The following is a 19,792-nucleotide window of genomic DNA, read 5'->3' on the forward strand; positions in this document are numbered from 1 at the left end:
ACACACACACACACACACATAAAGCTGTTAAGATCCCTGGGCAGTTTTACAGACTTCTGCCTGAATGTGACTGAGAGGAAACATCCAATCTTCTTTAAAACCCCGTCCTCTACATCTTCAGTGTGTGTGTGTGTTTGTGTCTGAACTAAAGTATGTCTTGGCTAAAGCTGTTTAGATGCTTGTGAAGATACATTCTTCTCTTGGGCTTTACTTTACATGGCACCTACACACACCTGCGACAGCCTATCACTGTTGTGACAGACATATTCGTCATATACAGTAGCAGTCCTGTCTGGTCTGGATTCCCTGCTGTGCCCCGTCTCTACCTCAACCTGATTTATGTTTCCATCCTGAACCTACACACACACACATGATTTCCCACAACATGAGGAATACCTGCTCCACATATACAGTATATACACACACACATACACGCATGTCTGTTCCAGGTCTCCCACTTGGTTGACTGGTGAGGTGAAGGCTGAAGGTAATGGTTTCCATTTTTCCTTAATGCCAGTGGGTCAGGGAGCGATGGCAGGGCAGAGCTTCATTACAGCAGCCCAGCAGGCCCCCATATCTCCTGTAGGGATTCATTATGTTGCTGCACCCTCCCTTACACACACATGCACAGACACACACACACACACACACACACAACCCGGCTACATCTTGCACTCTTCATAAAGATTTCTATATGTTGTCAGATAATGATCCTCTAGGTTTGTACCAAGCAGGACTCCTCTGTTCTGTGAGGCTGCAACATCCTCTTTCTAGCTTTTTTTGGTAAAAAAAGAAAAAAAAATGTTTATACTCTTTTTGTTTCAGTGAAGATAAGTTTGTTTTTAATATTAGCAAAATGTCTTTCAACAAGAAAACATGGCTAAACACATGGTATTTTAGAGCATCTTCTGCACACTGACATGTAGCAGATGTGAAAATTTCGCTTTGTGCACATAGCTGAGTCCAAAACCAATATCGAATTGTGCTTTTTCACTGTAAAAACTGACACAATTTATTTCCACAGGCAGTTATACAACCTGTGATAGAAAAGGTTTTCTCTAACACTGTGATTATATGGTTTTATACTGTAAAAGCTCCTTAATATTTCACAAAATAACCAAAATCAGCTGTATTGAAAAAGTATTTTCCAGCAGGTTCCTGTTTTCAGATCTTGGATTTTAAAATGTTATTCTAACAAATCAAACTATTTCTTTGAATCAATAAGTATATCAACTACTACGCAAACCATAGAAGATCCCTCTTTTTTCTGTGTACAGTCCACCCTCTCGTCCTCAATCCAACACTACTGCCAGAAAAATACACACTACTGAAACACACATACACACACAGATAGAGATCAAGATTCATATAAACAAGGACATTCATGTATTATTTTCATATGTTCTGTGTGCAGACTGCACAAGCGACACAAAGAGGCACATTTGCAGCACGCACACACACACACACACACACACACACACACACACACACACACACACACACACAGACTGATTAATGGGAGTTCGTATATAGTTGCTGCGCCCAGGTGCAGGGCTCCTGATCTTCTTTTGTCTACAGCAGCCTTGTGCACATCACATTCATAATGATCCACTTTCTCTCTTTCACTGCTTTCATAATCAACATGCTGCCATGGTGACATTTTTTAAAACTGTCTGTGGATGCAAAATTAATTTACACAAAATAGGTGAATTCCTCTTGCAGGACTTTTCACATTTTCTCACTTGAATTACAGGGTTGTGTGTGTGCTGAGTGAGCTTTATAACCCCAGGACGTAGGAAACCCATTCAAAATACATTCTGCAATTTGAAAAATGCGCAGCAGTCAATTGGAAAATAAGTACCCTGTTCTTAGCCAACCTCATGAATTCATGCATTTTGCACTTTTCATTATACCTGCTGTGTTCTACAGTATATTCTATCAAAGAGCTAGTGTGGTTGTGTAGATGTTTATTCAATAAGATCCACTACATCTTCTGTGCTGTTTTCATGCATGTGTTTAGAAAAATATATGTTTTTTAATGAAAATAACCTTAAAGGGACAAAAAAAGTTGAACCATTTCCTCATTTTGTAGCTTTCATCTGCTTTACATAAAAGGTACATGACATCAATCAAGGCTTGTAACATTCATCACAGGCTTTTCTGCTCTACCTTTTCTCTTTGTCTCTATGACACACAGATTTGAACTGTGATGCCACAGCACAGCTGGATGTACAATGCACCTACCAGTGTCACCAGGTTGTTCTGACTTTTAAGGCTGACATTCCCTGTTGAACCTGCGGCAGCTACTGAACCCAGGAGACGTCTGGCTTAAGGGGCTTAGCCTCAGGGCCAAAGGCTGTCAACACAAACATGGGGTTAATGTCAGACACACAGCCGTACACACACAAACACACACACACAGACATCACCTTTTGCAGCCGTCCACATGCAGCACGAGAGCAGACCTTCAAGTTTCAGCAGATAAACCGTTGTTTCCGTCCAAACCACGGACTGTTTCTTCATACGACACACTATCGTCGCGGCGAAAGCAACTCTTCACAGTTGATTGATGTCTTCAATCTAATCGGCAATTTCTTTCCAGTATTATTATTATTTATATTCCCATCCATGCATGTGAAGTACTTTGTCTCCCATGCTAATTCAATCTGCGCGGTGGGTTGGATGGATTGAGCGACAGATTAGGTTTGGTTAGGTTGTACACTGACACAACCCCATGCTCGCTGTGGGCTGCCTCATAAGGGATAAGGAAGTCAAGGACAAGCAATTTGTCTGAGGTGTAAATTAATTTACAACATAAAAAAAAAAAAAAAAAAAAAAAATAGATGGCGATATGGAAATGGAAGTAATTAAGATGATAGATTGGATGCAGCGTGTGAGATTCATGTGTCATCGCTACAGTGCTCCCAGGATGGAGATTCACAGTCATAATCGTGGGTTTAGATGGCTCAGCATGCACACACAAAGTCATCTTACGAGGCTGTGAAAATGGTGTCCATCTTTTTGTAATTCTGTCATTCTTTTGTTGTATCTTTGTTTTGCTTTCTTTTGCTGATCTGCATATTATCTTATCTTCTTCTTTTAGCCTTAGTCAACAATTGGTATTTATGACATCATCTTGTTGAAAAATTGAGCTGCAATATCTCCTTATCCCTGTTACTCAAAATAATCCACACACCTCACTGTCAGTGAGTGTTATTTGTGACTTGGATGAACCCACCTTTTTAAAGGAAAAAATTTGGTGAAATACACTTATTTGCTTTACTTAGATGAGAGGATTGATACCACTGAGAGGGGCACCAATCTTCTCATCTAACTCAGCAATAAATCAAGTATATTTTTAAAATTAATCTGCAATCTGTTTACAACACCGCCTAGCCTATATTTCTTTATCTGTGGAGAGTATTCACAATATGCTCTCATACTTAACTGTTGTGTTATCTTTAGTTCTCTGTATCTTATCTGTGTCATTGTCTTTGTTGTTGCAGTGCCACAATCATTGAAGCTTCACTTAATCATCTAATATAATCTCCCAGATGCAAAAAGCTTGTACGAGTCAAAATCAATTAAGAGTCTATGAGACTAAACAAAACATCTGCATGCCCAAATGCATTCTGTACTGCGGGCTTTAACCACCTATGCAGTCCTGTGTGTGTGTGTGTGTGTGTGTGTGTGTGTGTGTGTGTGTGGAGAGAGCAGTCTGAACGACTGAGTGATAAACAGACCTATTACTGAGCTCTGATTGACCAGTCCACAGACAGGCCTGCTCGTTCTAAAGATAGCAGAAGCTATTTTATTGCCCTGCTAATCTCTCCCAACTCACTGTATTTTATTTCGTCGACTTTCTCTTTCTCTCCCTTTCTTTACTCTCTCAATCTTTTATATCTTTTTTTTGTGTGCAGAGCTCAAGGTCAACAGTTTTTTTTCCCTCCACTGACATTAGTGGACCATTTCCACTGAAAATGGTTTGATTTTCTCTTTAATGAGTTGCTTTCACATAGACTAAAACAAGCTTTGTAGACTCAGTGTCGGTTTGTCTCACCTCTTTGTCGTAATTAAACAAGCAAACTGGACCATACAAATTGAATTTCTCTGTCCTGTAACAGCTATTGTTTATCACAGCTGACTGATCATTAGATTATCTCATCATTGACTATAACTTTCAGTTTTAACGGTTTCAGATTTTCCCCCTTGCCTGGAGGATGTGTCCTTTCCAGTTGGACCAGGACAGCTCAGCAGCCTCTCAACTGTTTTCTTCTTGTAAACCTCAGTATGGTCTCATTTTTCCACAAAAGGGAATTTCCCATCCTACAGTTCTCTGTCATTCTTCTTTTGCACAACAGTCTTTGAAGAAAATGGAGATAAAAACACATGAACATCACATGAGCAGATGTATCTACCAAAACACTTAATTCAATGTTTTTTTTCTCTCGTCCTTAATATTTTCCAGAGACATTTATTAGGAAGATGTGTTTTAGTTGCCGCTGTGTACATGATCACCTTAAGCCCAACCTTTCGAGAAATGTACTAGGTAGTCGGAGTGTCATTAGCATAATTTCCCAGAGGCGCACTGAGCTTAATTATCAACATGGCTGTGTGCAGACTAGAGCACAGCTCATCACATTAGGATGGAGTCCCTGCTGTTTATGCCCACGCTCCGCCAGGTCCCAGCTGACTACCTGGAGATTCATTGCTGGCACAGCTCAACTCCCAACAACTCAGAAACTTTCCTCTTCCACAGTATCATTTCTCACCTTGAGGGCACGAGGGGTCGAAATAATGGAGCAAACTCGATGCACATTTAGATACAAGACTCTGGTGGACCATCTGTTGCGGTCTGTGTCCACAGCTTTGTTATTTCAACTGATTCCCTTTTAAAGATGGTTGGTTTTTCAGATGGAACGCTCCGTTGTCTGTGGTCTTCTCAGGTGTGCTCACACATTCTTCTGCTGTTCCTTTATCTTTATCTGTGGTTTCTCCTTAATGCACAGTCGCATCTATGATTTGGCCGTGCCTCTGCTTCCTTCTCCATGCTGCCAGACTGGAGATCGAGGAAAAAGTGTGTGCTCTCTATCTGAGAGAGAAACAGAAATTATCCCTCCCCATCTCCATTCGCCTGTAGATAGAGGAGGAAATGGAAATACTCCTTGTGTGCAGCCTGTGAAAAGCCATTTTCCTACAGACACACCACTGTTATGCATTGCCCTTTGTTATGCTTTCACTATGAGACAGACACACACACACATCTCCAGCAAATACAAACAGTGATTAAATTATGCAGTTTAGACACTAATCTTTCAATTTCTTTGTTAAACCACTGTTGAGCCAAGCATTGGCCCCCTACTCTCGTTACAGGGGCCCCTCTTTACCTGGATAGCCACATGCTCTATATGTATATATATATGCTCTCTTGTATGTGCCATGTATATACAATATAACAGTGTGTGTATGTGGGTCACGCTATGTGTTTACTGCCCCAGGCTGCTGCTGTAAATCAGCACCTCATCTACATCAGCTTGCCTGATCACATCTGTGTTATTATTATCTACATGGGACCAGACAGAGAGCAGCTCACCTGTTCTATTCAGGGAAAATGCTTACTCGTGGAAAAATAAGGGGGGGGCAAGATGATAGAGGATATAGTGGGGAAAGACACCGTAGAGAAACAGTAGTTCTGATGTATAGCTTTGGGCCTGCATCTGTAATTAAGCAATACTTCTCAGCATTTTCCAGCATATGTTTCCTGTCACTGTATTTCATCAATGACAAACATGGCTAGCAACTGAAACAAATGAGCGCTGTGTCGGCAAATCAAGATTTATTAAACGCATTTTGTTGTTGTTGTTGTGCATTCGCCTACAACTTTACCTGGAAGAAGGCAGGCGTTAGCTTTGGCAGAGAAGAAAAATGTGTTTTTTTTCCCCTCTAGTTGGTGTGTTGATGTCTTTGCTATGCGAGGTAATGTGACATCAAACAGGTCTGTGGTTATGTAAGGCCACGGTCTAATGTGTGTGCTCTTTCATGTGTCTTTGAAGTGAATAGTAGCAGCAGATAATGTCCTGTTTGGACCGCAGCCAGATAAGAAGTTTCTTTCAGGAGTGAGAGTAAAGTGACACAGAAGGATGCAAGTAACACCCAAAGATCCGGTTTGATTCTGCGCTTCTTCTTTTAATGTTTTTATATTTACACGTCTGACTGCTCTCATCCCAGTAGAGCTGGTGGTCTCCACCTGACTGTCTGTCTGCCATGTAGGTCAGAGAAGATAAGCAGGGCATTAGTCTCTTCTAATATATTCTAGTCCGCTCTTGCTGGCTGCAAGGCTTGAATATATATTGTGTAACCCGTCCTGTCTGATTTTTTTTATTTCAGTGTCTTTCTCTCGCTGACGTCTCTTTATAAAACACTTTAAAGTGCCTGTTCCTCGATAGAAGAACACACACAAGGCAGCATGTTAGTGAATTAAGCTGCTGCTGACAGAATCTTCACCCTGATCCTTACCAAGGTTTAACAATACTATATTTTTCAGACTTTGAATCATTCTGCTTCAGTACACTACTGTACACTGGGTTTTACTGCATGGTAGTTGTATAGACAGGCATCTCTCCGTCTGGGCCTGGGTGACAATAATCAGAGCGCTTAATATACTGTATGTAAGTGTTTGCCAGAGGGAGCAACTAGACAGATGAAACCATGTCAAAACAGGAATTAGGTAGCGCTGCATATACAGTAGGGGAGCCACCCATTTCCAATGAGTTTAATTCAACCCTTCCCATTGCTAACCAAATTATGAGAGTCAGCATGGGCTGGCAATAGAGTTTGATCCAAAGCAGAAGGCTTAGCCTTGTAATAAAAGGAGCCACGAATCTCACATAATGGAAATTTTTATTAGTAATATCTTGGGAAGAATAAAATTGAGGAATACTACATAGGTACAAGGTCTGTGAATGTCAGAGGTTGCAGTTTATTGGATTTCTGGCTTGTTCTGACAAGAGTAGATTCCAGGATGACCACCGCTGACCTCAGACGTTCACATTAAAATATGACAAGAGTAATCTTATGATGTGTGTTTTTCAAGGTTTTTGTAAGAACCTAAGCCATTTTCTGAGCAAGAGGCCTGTGATGAAATTGATTCAGTGTCACACTTGGACGCCAGGTTATCACACACCTTCCTGCTCCACAAACCCATTCAATCTCAGTCTCTCATTCTCACCGCTGTGAACCTGTTTCGCCATCTCTGGGAGCAGCTTTCCATTTCTCGCTACACCACTGAGAAAGAGATTCAAGGTTAATTTAGTTCATTTAGTTGGTAAAAGCTGCACTGAGCATTTGAATGGCAGCACAACGCTTTCTCCTCTTGTTTTATTTAATTTCACTTCTCTCCCCCACCTCCCTTGCCACGGATGCACGCAATAAAAACCTTTACAGAAAAATTGAGAAGCAAACACATAAAGGTATTTACTATTCATTATCGTACACAAAGGCCTCCACAGCCTTGTAGCTACCTGAAAACGGGCCAAATCTCATGAACAATGAAATCTGGTGCTCTTGGAAGCCTCTGGCTGTTTCGCCTTTCCAAATCGATATCTTACTCAAAGTCTGAGTGTGCCTCAAAGCTGCTGAAGTATGCATTCAGAAAAGTTGTCAGTCATAAGAAACACAGTGAGTTTTCAAGGATATTTTTTCAAAATTTTAAGTATGTTAAATGGTAATATCATGGGTGAAAAAGTAATTCAAGAAACTCAAAAGAATGTAGTACTACAGCATTAATCAGAACTGCCATTTCAGCTTCATACCTTTGTATGAAGCAGAAAGCACAAATTAATTAAACACAATAATGGCTAGCGACTTTAAATATCTGAGAAGCATCTGTTTGTTTTGTCATCTGTTCTGTGAATAAACACACACCTTGAAAGATAATAACCCCCTTCCTTTGCCCTCTGAGAAAAGTTTGCAATGAAACTGGGACACATTAGTGTCCAGCTAACTCCATTATTCACCGTCTCATCTCTGAGCCATTATGATAGCTTCATGGACTCAGCGGTACTCAGCAGTCTCATCTGATTGGGGCTGACTCACTCACTCCACACCTCTTCACTTTTATTCCCCTGTTTGGAGAAAGGTCTGGCCAAAATAGACTCTCCTCCCTGTATGAGTTCTTACAAATGCAGAGTGTTGATAAAGGGTTGGAAGGTTAGTAAACTGTCTGCTGCTTGGGTCTATTAGAAGATAAAAGATGGAAGTACTCGTAGCGTTTTACCGCCTGGTGGCTACTGTGTGGACAGCTTTTTAAACTTCCAAGAAATTCAACTCTGTTCGAGTTAAGTCAGAGCTGTACTGACAATGATTTTAACATCTTTGGTTTTGATTCCGTTACCCCGGTTGGTTTGGTAATTCTTCTCTTTTTCAAGTTAGAGGTGACTCAGATGTTCTTTGTAATTCTTGACAAAATGTGCAAGTTTTCTGCTTTCATGCGATCTCAGCAGCTGCTCTCCTGGTTGCACAAGTAATGAACACTTTCAGGCTTCAGTCTCCCTGCATGGCACTGTGGTGTCATGTCAGACTCTTTCATCACACTGTCCATTCCTCATTGGATTAGACCACCAGGCCATGTAAGAGCCAGTTGAAATGAAGCTTGTCCACCATAAAGTGGAAACTAGAATGCAATTTCACTTTTTCTCTTGCCTGAATTGAAGTTTTGTCACAAAACATAGAGCTCATTCTTCTGCATATGTCTCCCGTACAGTGTGTAATACAGGCAGTCATTAAGACATGTAAATGCATGTCAAGGATACATTGATCAGTTTTGAGTCTGATGTGAGGTTGATTTTACAGCTTTTCAATTCTTTTCTCAGTAAAGGCTTACAAAGATCCAGTCAGCCCGAACTGCAGCTTATCTGATCCAGACAACCACCCCTCATCCTGCTTACCTAACACTTGTTATAGACTACAGCCTGGATTTAATTCCTGTATTGATTGTTTGGGAGTAATGCTATGTTGTTCATCATTAATCCATTTGAGGTTTGGGCCCAAGTTTGCTTTATATACCATCATTTCAGTGTACAGTAGGAGGGAAGTGGGTTTGGGTTGCAAGCCTGCGCCTGTGTCTTTGTTTCATCCACAAAATCCAATGATAGTTTGATAAAGAAGGTCATTAAAGTGTCATTAGGCAGGGAGCTTTGAGACGCCGGGCTCCTGCAGATAAAACATGGAGCCATTCTGAGCGCTGGGAGGGCTGAGCACGGGGTTAGGTCTGCTGAGAGTTACACCCTCAATGAACTCCACAGAGACGCTACAAGAGGCTAGACGAACCACACTCTAGAGATACTACTCCTTCACCCATTCACACCTCTTTGTCTGTTTCTTCCTCATCATTCTGCTTTTCTTTGCCTCACAGTCAATTCCAAATCCCCCAGTGTGCAACTAGAACATCAGCGAAAGCTTCCTACCTCATCCTTGTTCTACGAGCACAATCCTCCCCTGCCCACACAAACCATCGATCTGATACTCGTACAGCTATTGCACTGAGGCGCTCGCATGACGCATTGTTTTCCACTAGCCATGAAGCGGCTGCCCTTGAAAGTAGGAAAACCGTCATCTCGTAAAATCAATACAACGTAATAAAAGATATGTTTGTTGTGTTTTCTAGAGAGCTACTCGCTTTCACAAGTTAAAGCTTTTCCAGTAACCCCACAGCTCTCCAAAGCTAAAACAACTATGACACCTGGCATTGTAATGGAAATCCAGCCGGCACTCAGAATGACTAAGAGCAGCAATGATAGCCTGTAGCGCAGTCGATAACTGCTTGGCAGCATGGGTTGGGAGACTTGACTCAATTTGTAAAAGTGAGCTGCTCTCTGGCTGTATGGGCACTGAGGAGAGCGTCTGAGAAAGCTGATCGCCGCAAAGCGCAGAGCAAGCTTCTTTTTTTTTTTTTTAACGGAGCCCTGGAGTTTTGAAATGACGAGTACAAATGGATTTAAGGAAACGTGAATCATTTTACATTTGAAGGTTTTGTCAATTACAGGTCATCACGGCTTTTGTTGTTCAGTATATTAAAAGCATTGTTCTGCCACTGTTGGAGTTAATAAAACTACCTGAGTTGTGATTTATTTTCATGCATGTAACGCAAGGCAACAAATCATCAAGTCTCAATGCAAATGGGGGAACTGTAACACTGGGGAAGCATCTAAATTACACCCTTGACTCTCGGTCAGACTGTTAGTCCTTTCTGCAAAACCTCTACTGCCATCAAGTGGCTCTCTGTTGGCACATCAGTACAGTATCTAGCCATGAGGGTTGGTCCACTCAAATTGAATAAAAAAATTACATTATAAAAAACACGCAATTTTTTATCCAGAGTAAAGAAGACACAATTTCTTTTTAATGTTGTGAGCACCACACATGACATTCTATTCACCTCCATTGTACTCAGGCGTAGGCAAAAACAGATATCTCAAAACTTGGGCAAATAAAACCAAAACTCTGCAGGGCTTCATACCACTAAAAAAAGTGAGACAAAGTGCTGGTTTACACATATAACCTTTTAAAAGTTTGATGTATATATAGATATATACATTTGATCTTGTGATTTTGTGTTAAATGTTTCCACAACCAGCCTATATGAATATTCAGTATTGTACACCATCTAATGTACTTTGTCTTGTATCTTCTCTACAGTGTTCATCATGGCTGCTGGACTGCTGGTCTACCCCTTTGGCCTGAACTCCCCACTGGTCAGGTCCTTCTGTGGAGACTCTGACATCTACTACGCTGGCGAGTGCCAAATCGGCTGGGGCTACATGCTGGCTATTGTTGGAGTTATGCTCACTGTCTTCTTGCCCTTTTTCGCCAAATATGCACCGAAGGAGCAGCTATCTCCCACCCCTTTGCCCACTCTGTTATAGTGCATTGAAATGATGTCTTTGTTTTTTCCCTCCTGACCACTCTCTCTAATCTGGGCTTGATGTCATGGAGAGATACCTGCATCCCGTTTTTTTTAAAGGTGATGCTGTTTGGGAAGCCTCACTCAGTGAAAACTGAAGCTGACACTTAACAACAAACACTGTCTTCCTGCATCTTTTATGTAATTAATTCAAATTCAGTTCATTTAAAAGAAATGTTTCATGTAAGAATAATACTGTATGGTTATATTTTTAACCCTCAAATCTATCATCATGCCATCATGAGTTTTCCATGTTTGAGTTATCTGTTTTCTTCATGTCAGTTCTGGAGATGCAGTCAGAAGATGAAAGGACATTTCACACGATTCAAGAAAATTACCGCAAACATAACAAGTGCTTGCTAAAAATTAAAGTGTTTTCTTTCCTTCTTTTCTTTTGTGGGTAACAAGTTAACATATGTAACATTCCAAAACAGACTGGAAGTTGTCAGCATTAAGAGAGAGGAAGGAAGCATGAGGTTATGTGGCAGTATGACTCGACCAGTCAAATAATATGTTTCATTAAGAGATTGTGAAGAACATTAGACACAAGGGGAGAGCCACTTGGCGTGGTCGAAGACTGAGGATATTAATGGATCTCGATTAATGGAGCTGTGATGGATTTGCATCTTTTGACAATGTATTGTGCTGAGGCGTTTGGACTGTACATATGATTTGGACAGAGCTGAGGTTTGAGGTTTCAAAATAATACAGAAAAGAGAACTCTGGTGCTTTGAAGGATTTTTGCTGTTTAGACTTTTCTGCCTTTCAGTCTTGTGAGCAGGCAGTGAACCAGTGGGAGTCAAGAGGACGTTTTAGCTTTTAAAGACAGTGCTTTCAGTTACTGTCACAAAGAAAAGGACACTAGACACAGCATCTGACCTGCCGAGAGGACAAATGGAAATTTTTCTCTTCTCCAAACAAGGACGTGAATCATAACAATAAGTAGTGGTTTCAAAGCAGTGTTGTCAAAAATTTAATGTTGGGATACTGCATCCTTTTGTCAACCTTTTCCCCAGAATTCCTTGTGTAATGTAACTCGCTAATTTCTGTCTACAACACACAATACTAAACACTCAATTCAGGACAAAAATGATTGCAAAAGGCAGGGAGATGTAGGAATTTAGTCAAAAATGCATGATAAGATGGACTTTGTTAATGGTAGAACAATTGATGTAGATTTTAATGTGATCTGACCAACTTGTGCCTTTTAACATAACTAAGACAACTGTTTAATACGATTATCAAGTTATCATCTTTTTCTGCTGAAAAATGTGGATCCTGTTGTATGAAGTGTTTTTTTAATTATATTTTGTCCTCTCAGTGGTAAAGTGTTTCTCCTGTACTTGATGCAGTATGATCTCATTAACTTGAGTAAATGTTCTGGAAGAAAAAAAGATGATGTCTTGTAATCCTTGGAGGCAATGGCAGACAGAAGGGAAAAAAGGAAAGCAATGTACTTGTGTTCAATTATGCCCTGAGACATTTTTGGCAATTAACTAGAAGAGGAAAATCACTTGAATTGCTATATCAAAAGGTTGTGACATGCAGCTAACAGATTAATTCCTGGCATCCTTGTCTTATGTGATTTTGAATTTGAGTGGTAGAGGAGGGAGCTGTACAAATTGAACTTTGCCTTTAGTTATCTGTGCTGAGCTGACACATTATTCACATCATGTGTAAAATGTGGCTGAAAATAATTAGCTCCTCAAATAAGCTAATGTGTTGGTGTGTGTTTTGTCACCCCACTTCTCCTTTTAAGCGCTGGCACCATCCCTGCCATGTTCCAAGGACAAAATGTCTACTTCTCCACTTACTGTTCCCGTACACTGCCAATTTCATCAAGCTAGACTCCCTTTTCTAGTGGGTGTTTATGTGCGTATTAGTGTTTAATGGGTTGGATTCTGCTAATGGGTTAAACTTTAAATACTTCCCAAGTTTGGGCTCCCATAATGACATATCCTGACATTAAAGGTATACTATGCAGGATTTTCCTGAAAAACAATGTATAGACTCCCCCACAATCATCACTTATGACGCACTAGAAGTGTGTGGTGGAGTATTTATCTACAGAGACTCTGCCCTCTGCCTGTATTTTTTTATTATTTGCTGTGTTCTGGACGCTTCTGGGCATCAACCCATGGGCAGTGGGTGTGTAGCCGATAATAGCACGCAGGGTGTGAGGTTGGGACTGGTAGTGTAGCAACCAAGTACATCGCCGTTTCCGTTGCTCCACTCTGCTCCACTCTGCTCCGCTCTGCTCTCTGTCTCTGTGTCGTGGATGTTTTAAGAGCTGCAGGTCTGTGTGTCTGCCTGACTGAGGGCGGGGCTGAGCTACACACATGCAGAGCAGAAAGGCCACAGCGGACAGGATGAGGCTCTGCATTCACACAAAATCCGGCAACATGGCACCTTCCTGCAGGGTTGTTTATTTGTGCTTTACAACGTAACCGCTGTGAAACAATCAGAAAACAACATTTTATTTATCTGATTCATGGCTTTGTTTTCGCCAGCACCGCTCGCTCTTTTCATTCGCTCTCTAGCTTGCTCGACCACTGCTGCTCTCTCTCTCACTCGCTCGAGCCGGGGAGGAGGGGCCAACTTTGAATGCTGTGTTGACAAACACCAACCGACAAATCCTGCATAGTATACCTTTAAGAAAATTACCGTGATTATGTTTTCATTTTTGGAAGAAGGTCAGGAAAGAAATGTTGGTATTGTATTGGACCTCATACTGTGCTTGACTGTGGGAATGACTGGCGTGATTGCACTGGACTTATTCCCCTATTTGTTGAACCATTGTGTGTAAAGTCTCAGCACTGGTGAAACTGTTTTGGTAGAGTAGAATTATTGTTTTTCCATTGTGATGTTTGACTGTAAATAAACTAACTGTACTTGATATCACATGTTATTCTTAACTGCCCCATTTTTCAAAGATATATTTTGAGATATTACCTCATCGTGTTTGCTTTACCTGAACTAACCTCTAAACAATGTTTGCTGTTCTGTGAATTTTCTTTGTAATAAAAATATTTCATGAATTACAAAAAGAGAGGCTTTACTTTTGGTTAAAGTTTCGGTTAAATTAAACAATTATTTTTATATTTGTTTCACAAATAAATACAAGAATATCTACACCAGAACATGCAAGAGAATTAAACTGTTTAAGAACAAATTAATTTTGTTTGCATACAACAAACTCATGGCAACAGCAGGTTACAGGTAAAAACTATACTAATACCTTGAAAATGCTTGAAAATGCTTTTTAAAACCACTTCTACTCATAACAAGAATTATCTTTTACTGTATAGCACTTGACTTGGCTCCCATGAACCCTAATTGAACCCTCATCAAATACTAGTGTACATTCTTCCAATCAGTCTCGCACTGCTCAAGATATCTATTCATGCTCAGACTTCACTGAGTGATTTGACCAGGGCCCTCATTTCAGCATCGCAGGCTTTGACAGCCTCCTGAGCGTTCCTGAGCTCTGAAGGCAGGCCAGGTCTGACGGACACACACATCAGGACATCTCTGCTACGGTCATAGTTACCCACACAGCGATGAATTTGACCACGGATGAGACGGGGCAATTCCTGCTCCTGTTGAACAAGAGGCAGAAATTAAGTCAAGACAGATTCCAGTGCTATTTTTTGTAATGCCAATACTTTGAAAATTTCCTTGCCAGTATTAAAAGTATTCAGTAATTCCTCAAGATTTTGAGTTTGATTAGATATATTCAAACCAAGGATATTTATGATGGTGATATCATGTTCATGTTAACAGGTTTACTTGTTAGTATACTTACTTACAGGTGACTATACAAAAAAAGTACATTTTAATAATAACAAGCCTGGATAATACTAAGCAATTTTAATTTATTTTTATCTGACTGAAGCTGAGAAGACTCAAAGCAAATTAATGTGAGTAATTTGACATTGTCCTATGATAAACTCAAGAAACATTCATTTGTATTTACTTCTTAAGAGAAAGTGTTTATTCCCAACTCACATTTTCATAGAAGATACACTGCACAACCTCCTTCCCATCTCTCATGAGGAAGTTCTTGGCTCCGTGGTGGGCCAGTGTGACTGCGGAGTCTAGAGTAGCTGAGAAAAGAGCACAGGATGCCAGATTAATAGTGTTTAAAAACACTAAAGTGAGCATAACAAAGACAGCAGTAACTCCAAATCAGCTGACCAAATATCTCAAATAAGCATGGGACTTTGTCTTTAAATTGGCTCCAGTGTCTCATGCCATTGATAACCGCAGTCAGGATCCTCAGTGAGTTCTCAATGGCCGGCTTCATTGGAAATGTTACCTGCTGAATACAGGAAAAAAAATTCAAATGCTGCACTTGTCACTAATGCTACAGTGAAACATTACTGGGAAATTAGAAATTTCTGTGTATTATTACATATTTTCTATATATTTTTCTACCTGAGTTTGAGTGTGTCGTGGAGTCTGAGGTTGATTTGTGCTCCTTTTTCCCTCAAAGGGGGTATTCTGTGGCCCAAAGCTATTTGTAAATTTCCAGGAGTGGTGTTGTGGCTGCACTGTGTGAGCAGAGGGCCCGCTGGGTGGTTGGACATGATGAGGCAGAGATCTAGACTGCTGGGAATACTGATGTGTGAGATTAGGCGGTTTGTAAGATGACTGCTGACCCATCTGAGAGAACCCAGTAAGGGGTGTTTGCTTGTTTTGTGCACTCTCACTGCTGAGGGGTGTTTGATATTTGTTCTGTCTGAAATTAACACTGGAGCTGGAATCCTGTTGTCTCACTGGGTTGTTGGGTTGTCCCATCTTAGAGCTGAAAATGAAAATAAACCTCCTACTTTCAATCAAAATATAAAAAAACAGTCCAACTTAAACAGCTTGTGGATCTTATTTTGTCATAAGTATTTCGGGATGTTCAGCATTTTTTTGTTTTTTAATGTATCATGACAAATGGATCAATGCACTGACTACCTTGCTAATGGTCAGAAGATCAATAAATCATACCTTGTGTTTCCAACTTTGTATGGATGTGGTATGGGTGCACAAGCTCTCATTGTAGGAGCAAGTCCAGGAGCAGGTCTACTACCATACTGCTGAGGCTGAGTAGATTGTGGGATAACCTGTCTGTTCCACTGGTGACTTCGAGGAGCACCAGAAGAGGGACCTGAGGCCTGATAACATCCATAAGGACCTGAGAAAAGGTACATTCTCAGATGAAAATTTCCATAGAAATAGCAGCCTCCTCTTCCCGTAGCTGTGAATTGTTATCTTACTTCATGGGGAGACTGTTTACAATATTGTTCTTTATTTTAAGTAAAATGTTCTCAAATGTGTGATTCAACAGTCAGACATTGAACAACATTTGAAAGCAAGGATTTCATTTCTTTAACACATTTAAATGCCCTGTATAAGCCACACTGTTGAGGGTCAAACATTACTGGTACAGAGAAAAAACATCTCAGGTAATGATTTAAGACCACTTGTTATTTAAAGAGGATTTATATTTTATTTGGGTGTGCTGACACCTAGTGACTGAAATACAGTAGAATCTAAAAGAGCCTGACTGAATACTTCACCTGATGTGCTGTGAGATGTAGCCGAGCTGGTGCTTGCCATGTATTCAGTGTGGGAAAAGAATTCATTCTCGGACGGAGCTGATGTCAAAGGAACTCTGTTTCTTTTCTTCTGGTTAAACAGCGGCACAGAGAGGCAGCCTGATGGAGAGGAAACAGCAGAGGAAACATATCTGAACATATCAGATTTCTCAGTACATTATGCCAAGTAATAAAATACTCTACTACTACTTGATGATTCTATAAACATACCGATATATTTAAAATATTATCAAACATATTAAAATTGACTTCACTCATTATACTTGAATTGTATCTTAAAAATACACCCTAGAGGAAGCACAGCTGCATTTTAAACATTTCTATCCATATGCCATTATGATGACAGGACCTTTCAGAAATCAAAACTAATTTGACTTCTGATAATCACCAGACTCATACTACTCACTATAATGAATAGTAGGCTATTTCATTTCCAAACTGATTAAGATGAGGAAACAGATACTAGCCTGTGGATTGTGAAATAAGATTTTACAAACCTGCTGTGGGCCTGGCTGGCTGGTTTTCTTGTCTCCTCATTATGGTTGCTCAGAAAAAACAGCTGTGGTTTGTATTAGCTATACGAAGAAATTCACCAAATAAAATAGGGGAAAGACCTTATAACTGATGTCCTGGTTAGTGTTGGTCACTCACTTGGTTCTAAAAAGTGAAAACAGTGGTAGGTTAACTCAGTTAGACAGACTTGACAAGTTAAATAACTAACTTGAGCTAAATATTTAGACAGCTAATTTAGCTAGGAGCTAACCTACGATTACAGCTGTAATTTACAGCTAAGTTACAATTAATAACAGTTTTTACCATCGACGAACGATTTTACGATATGTAGCGAACCGATTTGTTTTCTTTGAGCATTGTACATTAGTTAGTAACCATTTTTGCTAGGGAAAGTTCACAAAAGTTACAACAATTGCACCAGAAATTTACTTTCCACTGCAGCACCGAGGAGACCGACTCGCGCCAAAAGTCACTGGTGACGGATGCTGCGTTCAGGTTCCCCCAGTAAGCTCGAGGATCCTACTTACAACTCAAAGGGGATTTAGGTCGATAATAACAATTATTTATTTATTTATTTATTTAATAACCCACAGCGCTTGTTTTTGGTGCAGCTGTGAAAAGGAGGGGGAAAGTATGCTAGACACATGTCATCGATACTGATATACAGTACTCCTTCAGATATCGTGGTGTACAGGTATCATATCTTATCAAGAGCTCCTGATCTTTAGAAAATTTAAAAGGAAATTGTCATCACATTTAATTCATGATGTCTAATTATTTCTTGACACATATATGTATTTTGTTTCTCATGTATTTATTTGTTTTTATTGGATTGCTGTCCACTGATTGGTTAGATTTTATGTTCATTTTGTGTGCTTCTTGTTGTCATTTATTTATTGTTGTATTTTCCTAAATTATGTTAGTGTTGCCCCCCTGGCCTGGTGGGTGTCAGGAGGGGTGTGTTCATACACCCTGCAGCTTTATGTGAAACAAAGATGCAGAAAACTTTAGTTTGCGTTCAGCTCATAGACTATGGTTCAGCTCGACTGCAGGATTTATTCTGCAGTACTTGCCTCTACGGGGTTTTAGGTTCCTCCCAAGCGCTAAGCGCCCTCTAGCGACCTGTTTAAGCATCGCACTGACACGGTAACAAGTAGAGTACAATGAAATGTGGAGTTTAATTACAATTTGACACAATAAAATAAAATGAAAAATATAGGGGTGTCTGTTTTTAAACACATGTAACTCATTATTTTTGCAATGAACTGTACGATAGTCCCAATGACTTTTTAACACCTTTTTTATGCCATTTTTAATTCCTGTATATACATTTTTAACCTTTTACACTCTGCATATTTAACCCTTTACATTAGCTTAGTTTTTTGTTTTATTTTATTTTTCTTTTTTTGTTATTGTTTGTTTGTTGATGAGAGGTCCGTTGTATAAGCTTGTGGCTTTTTGACCTCTCCTGTCACATATTTTATCTTTATTATCTGGATTTTATGCAGTCTTATGTCTGTGCAAATGAAATAAAATAAAAAATAAAATATTGATGTTATTTTATGCATCAAATCGTGTGCATTCACCACAATCTTTTGCTGACATGACGTCAACACTCTTTCCTAAAACTCACACCCTCCCAACTGGTGTGGTCACACAAAAAAAACATGAATATCACATTAACATTGCATTACAAGTACTGCATTGGATGCATACACACACACAGAAAAAGAAAATATCAGAGGTACCTCTGAGTGGCCTCAGTAGCATGTCTAGTGCACTGATTGTACATCTCCTTAATAATTTTAAAATTTGAGTTAAAGTCCCCCTTCACTCAAAAATGTGTTTTTCTTCTTGTTCATACAGTTGGATGTTTGAGCTTCACTGTGCAGAATGAAGTATGTGAAAAGTTTGACACTAGAAGGCTGTTTTCACATTAATCTGCTGAAAGTGGAAAGTTTCTCCGTGCTCACTGAAAATCCAATTTTAAGCGGCAGGCCTGCGAGCACGAGCCTTTGTGATATCAAAACCAGTTTGGAGCCAATCCTGGTCCAATATTCAACTTACACAAGTGTGATGCAAACACTTGAAGCCCCCAGTGCACAAACACTGAGAATGGACTTTACAGTGAAGTAAGAGACATCTTGTGTCCAACAGTTAAACTTCTGAAATGAAAAATATTTGCATATTTATAGATTCTGGATTTTTTTAATGAGGGAGAAGGAGTAGATGTCATTTTAAGGATTTTAACAAGATAACTGAACTTTTTTTTGTGGAAAAAACATATCAGACATGAATTATTATTCACTGTAGAGTATTTTATATACATTTTAAAACATGTCATGAGGGGATCTTTAAGTTTGCTCTAGCCTACTACTTTTGAAATGTAGGTACGTCTTTTTATGTGTAGGCTCTCTAATCCAGTAGGTTACTTCTAATGCAATACTGATGTGATATTCATATGTGTGCCGCATCACCACTCCAGTGATGATGATAAAATAATAAGACATATTGCCCTCACAGGTATATAATCAGTTATCCAATTCACACCCTCACCTTTACCTGGGGAAGACCATTAGTGGTTGAGACGTTGTCATATCCATATAGAATTAAAGAAGAACTGGGAACAAGATTGAAGAGTATGAGCACTTTCTCAGTCTTTTGCTAAGTTTAATTTTGCACACAGAAAAAAATATTGTTAGGATTCTAA

General features: G+C 39.8%; 2 protein-coding genes across 4 annotated transcripts in view; one reads left to right on the top strand and one right to left on the bottom strand.

Annotated features, from left to right (window-relative positions):
• The window catches only part of LOC137195314 (LHFPL tetraspan subfamily member 7 protein), a 94,319-nt gene extending 80,458 nt beyond the window's left edge, over positions 1-13,861 (top strand). The window contains exon 3 of the mRNA XM_067607577.1: positions 10,696-13,861. Coding sequence (XP_067463678.1) covers positions 10,696-10,922 — 227 coding nt within the window. The 3' untranslated portion in view covers positions 10,923-13,861. The remainder of the gene's footprint in view (positions 1-10,695) is intronic.
• Positions 13,862-14,037: 176 nt separating this feature from the next.
• Positions 14,038-17,616, bottom strand: LOC137195313 (spermatogenesis-associated protein 22). 3 transcript variants are annotated; one of them, XM_067607574.1, is made up of 8 exons: positions 17,512-17,616; positions 17,067-17,226; positions 16,531-16,668; positions 15,959-16,145; positions 15,398-15,767; positions 15,158-15,281; positions 14,969-15,066; positions 14,038-14,559 (listed from the first exon to the last, which is right to left on the bottom strand). In XM_067607574.1, exons 2-8 carry the CDS (start codon positions 17,104-17,106, stop codon positions 14,368-14,370), a joined length of 1,149 nt encoding a protein of 382 aa, XP_067463675.1. In that variant the 5' UTR covers positions 17,107-17,226; positions 17,512-17,616; the 3' UTR covers positions 14,038-14,367. The 3 variants fall into 3 exon arrangements, with proteins under 3 accessions (XP_067463675.1, XP_067463677.1, XP_067463674.1); XM_067607576.1 differs by having other exon boundaries at positions 15,158-15,278; positions 17,501-17,573; XM_067607573.1 differs by having other exon boundaries at positions 17,501-17,573.
• Positions 17,617-19,792: the final 2,176 nt, after the last annotated feature.

Source organism: Thunnus thynnus, chromosome 13, assembly GCF_963924715.1.
Source record: "Thunnus thynnus chromosome 13, fThuThy2.1, whole genome shotgun sequence".
NCBI classification, from domain to species: domain Eukaryota; kingdom Metazoa; phylum Chordata; class Actinopteri; order Scombriformes; family Scombridae; genus Thunnus; species Thunnus thynnus.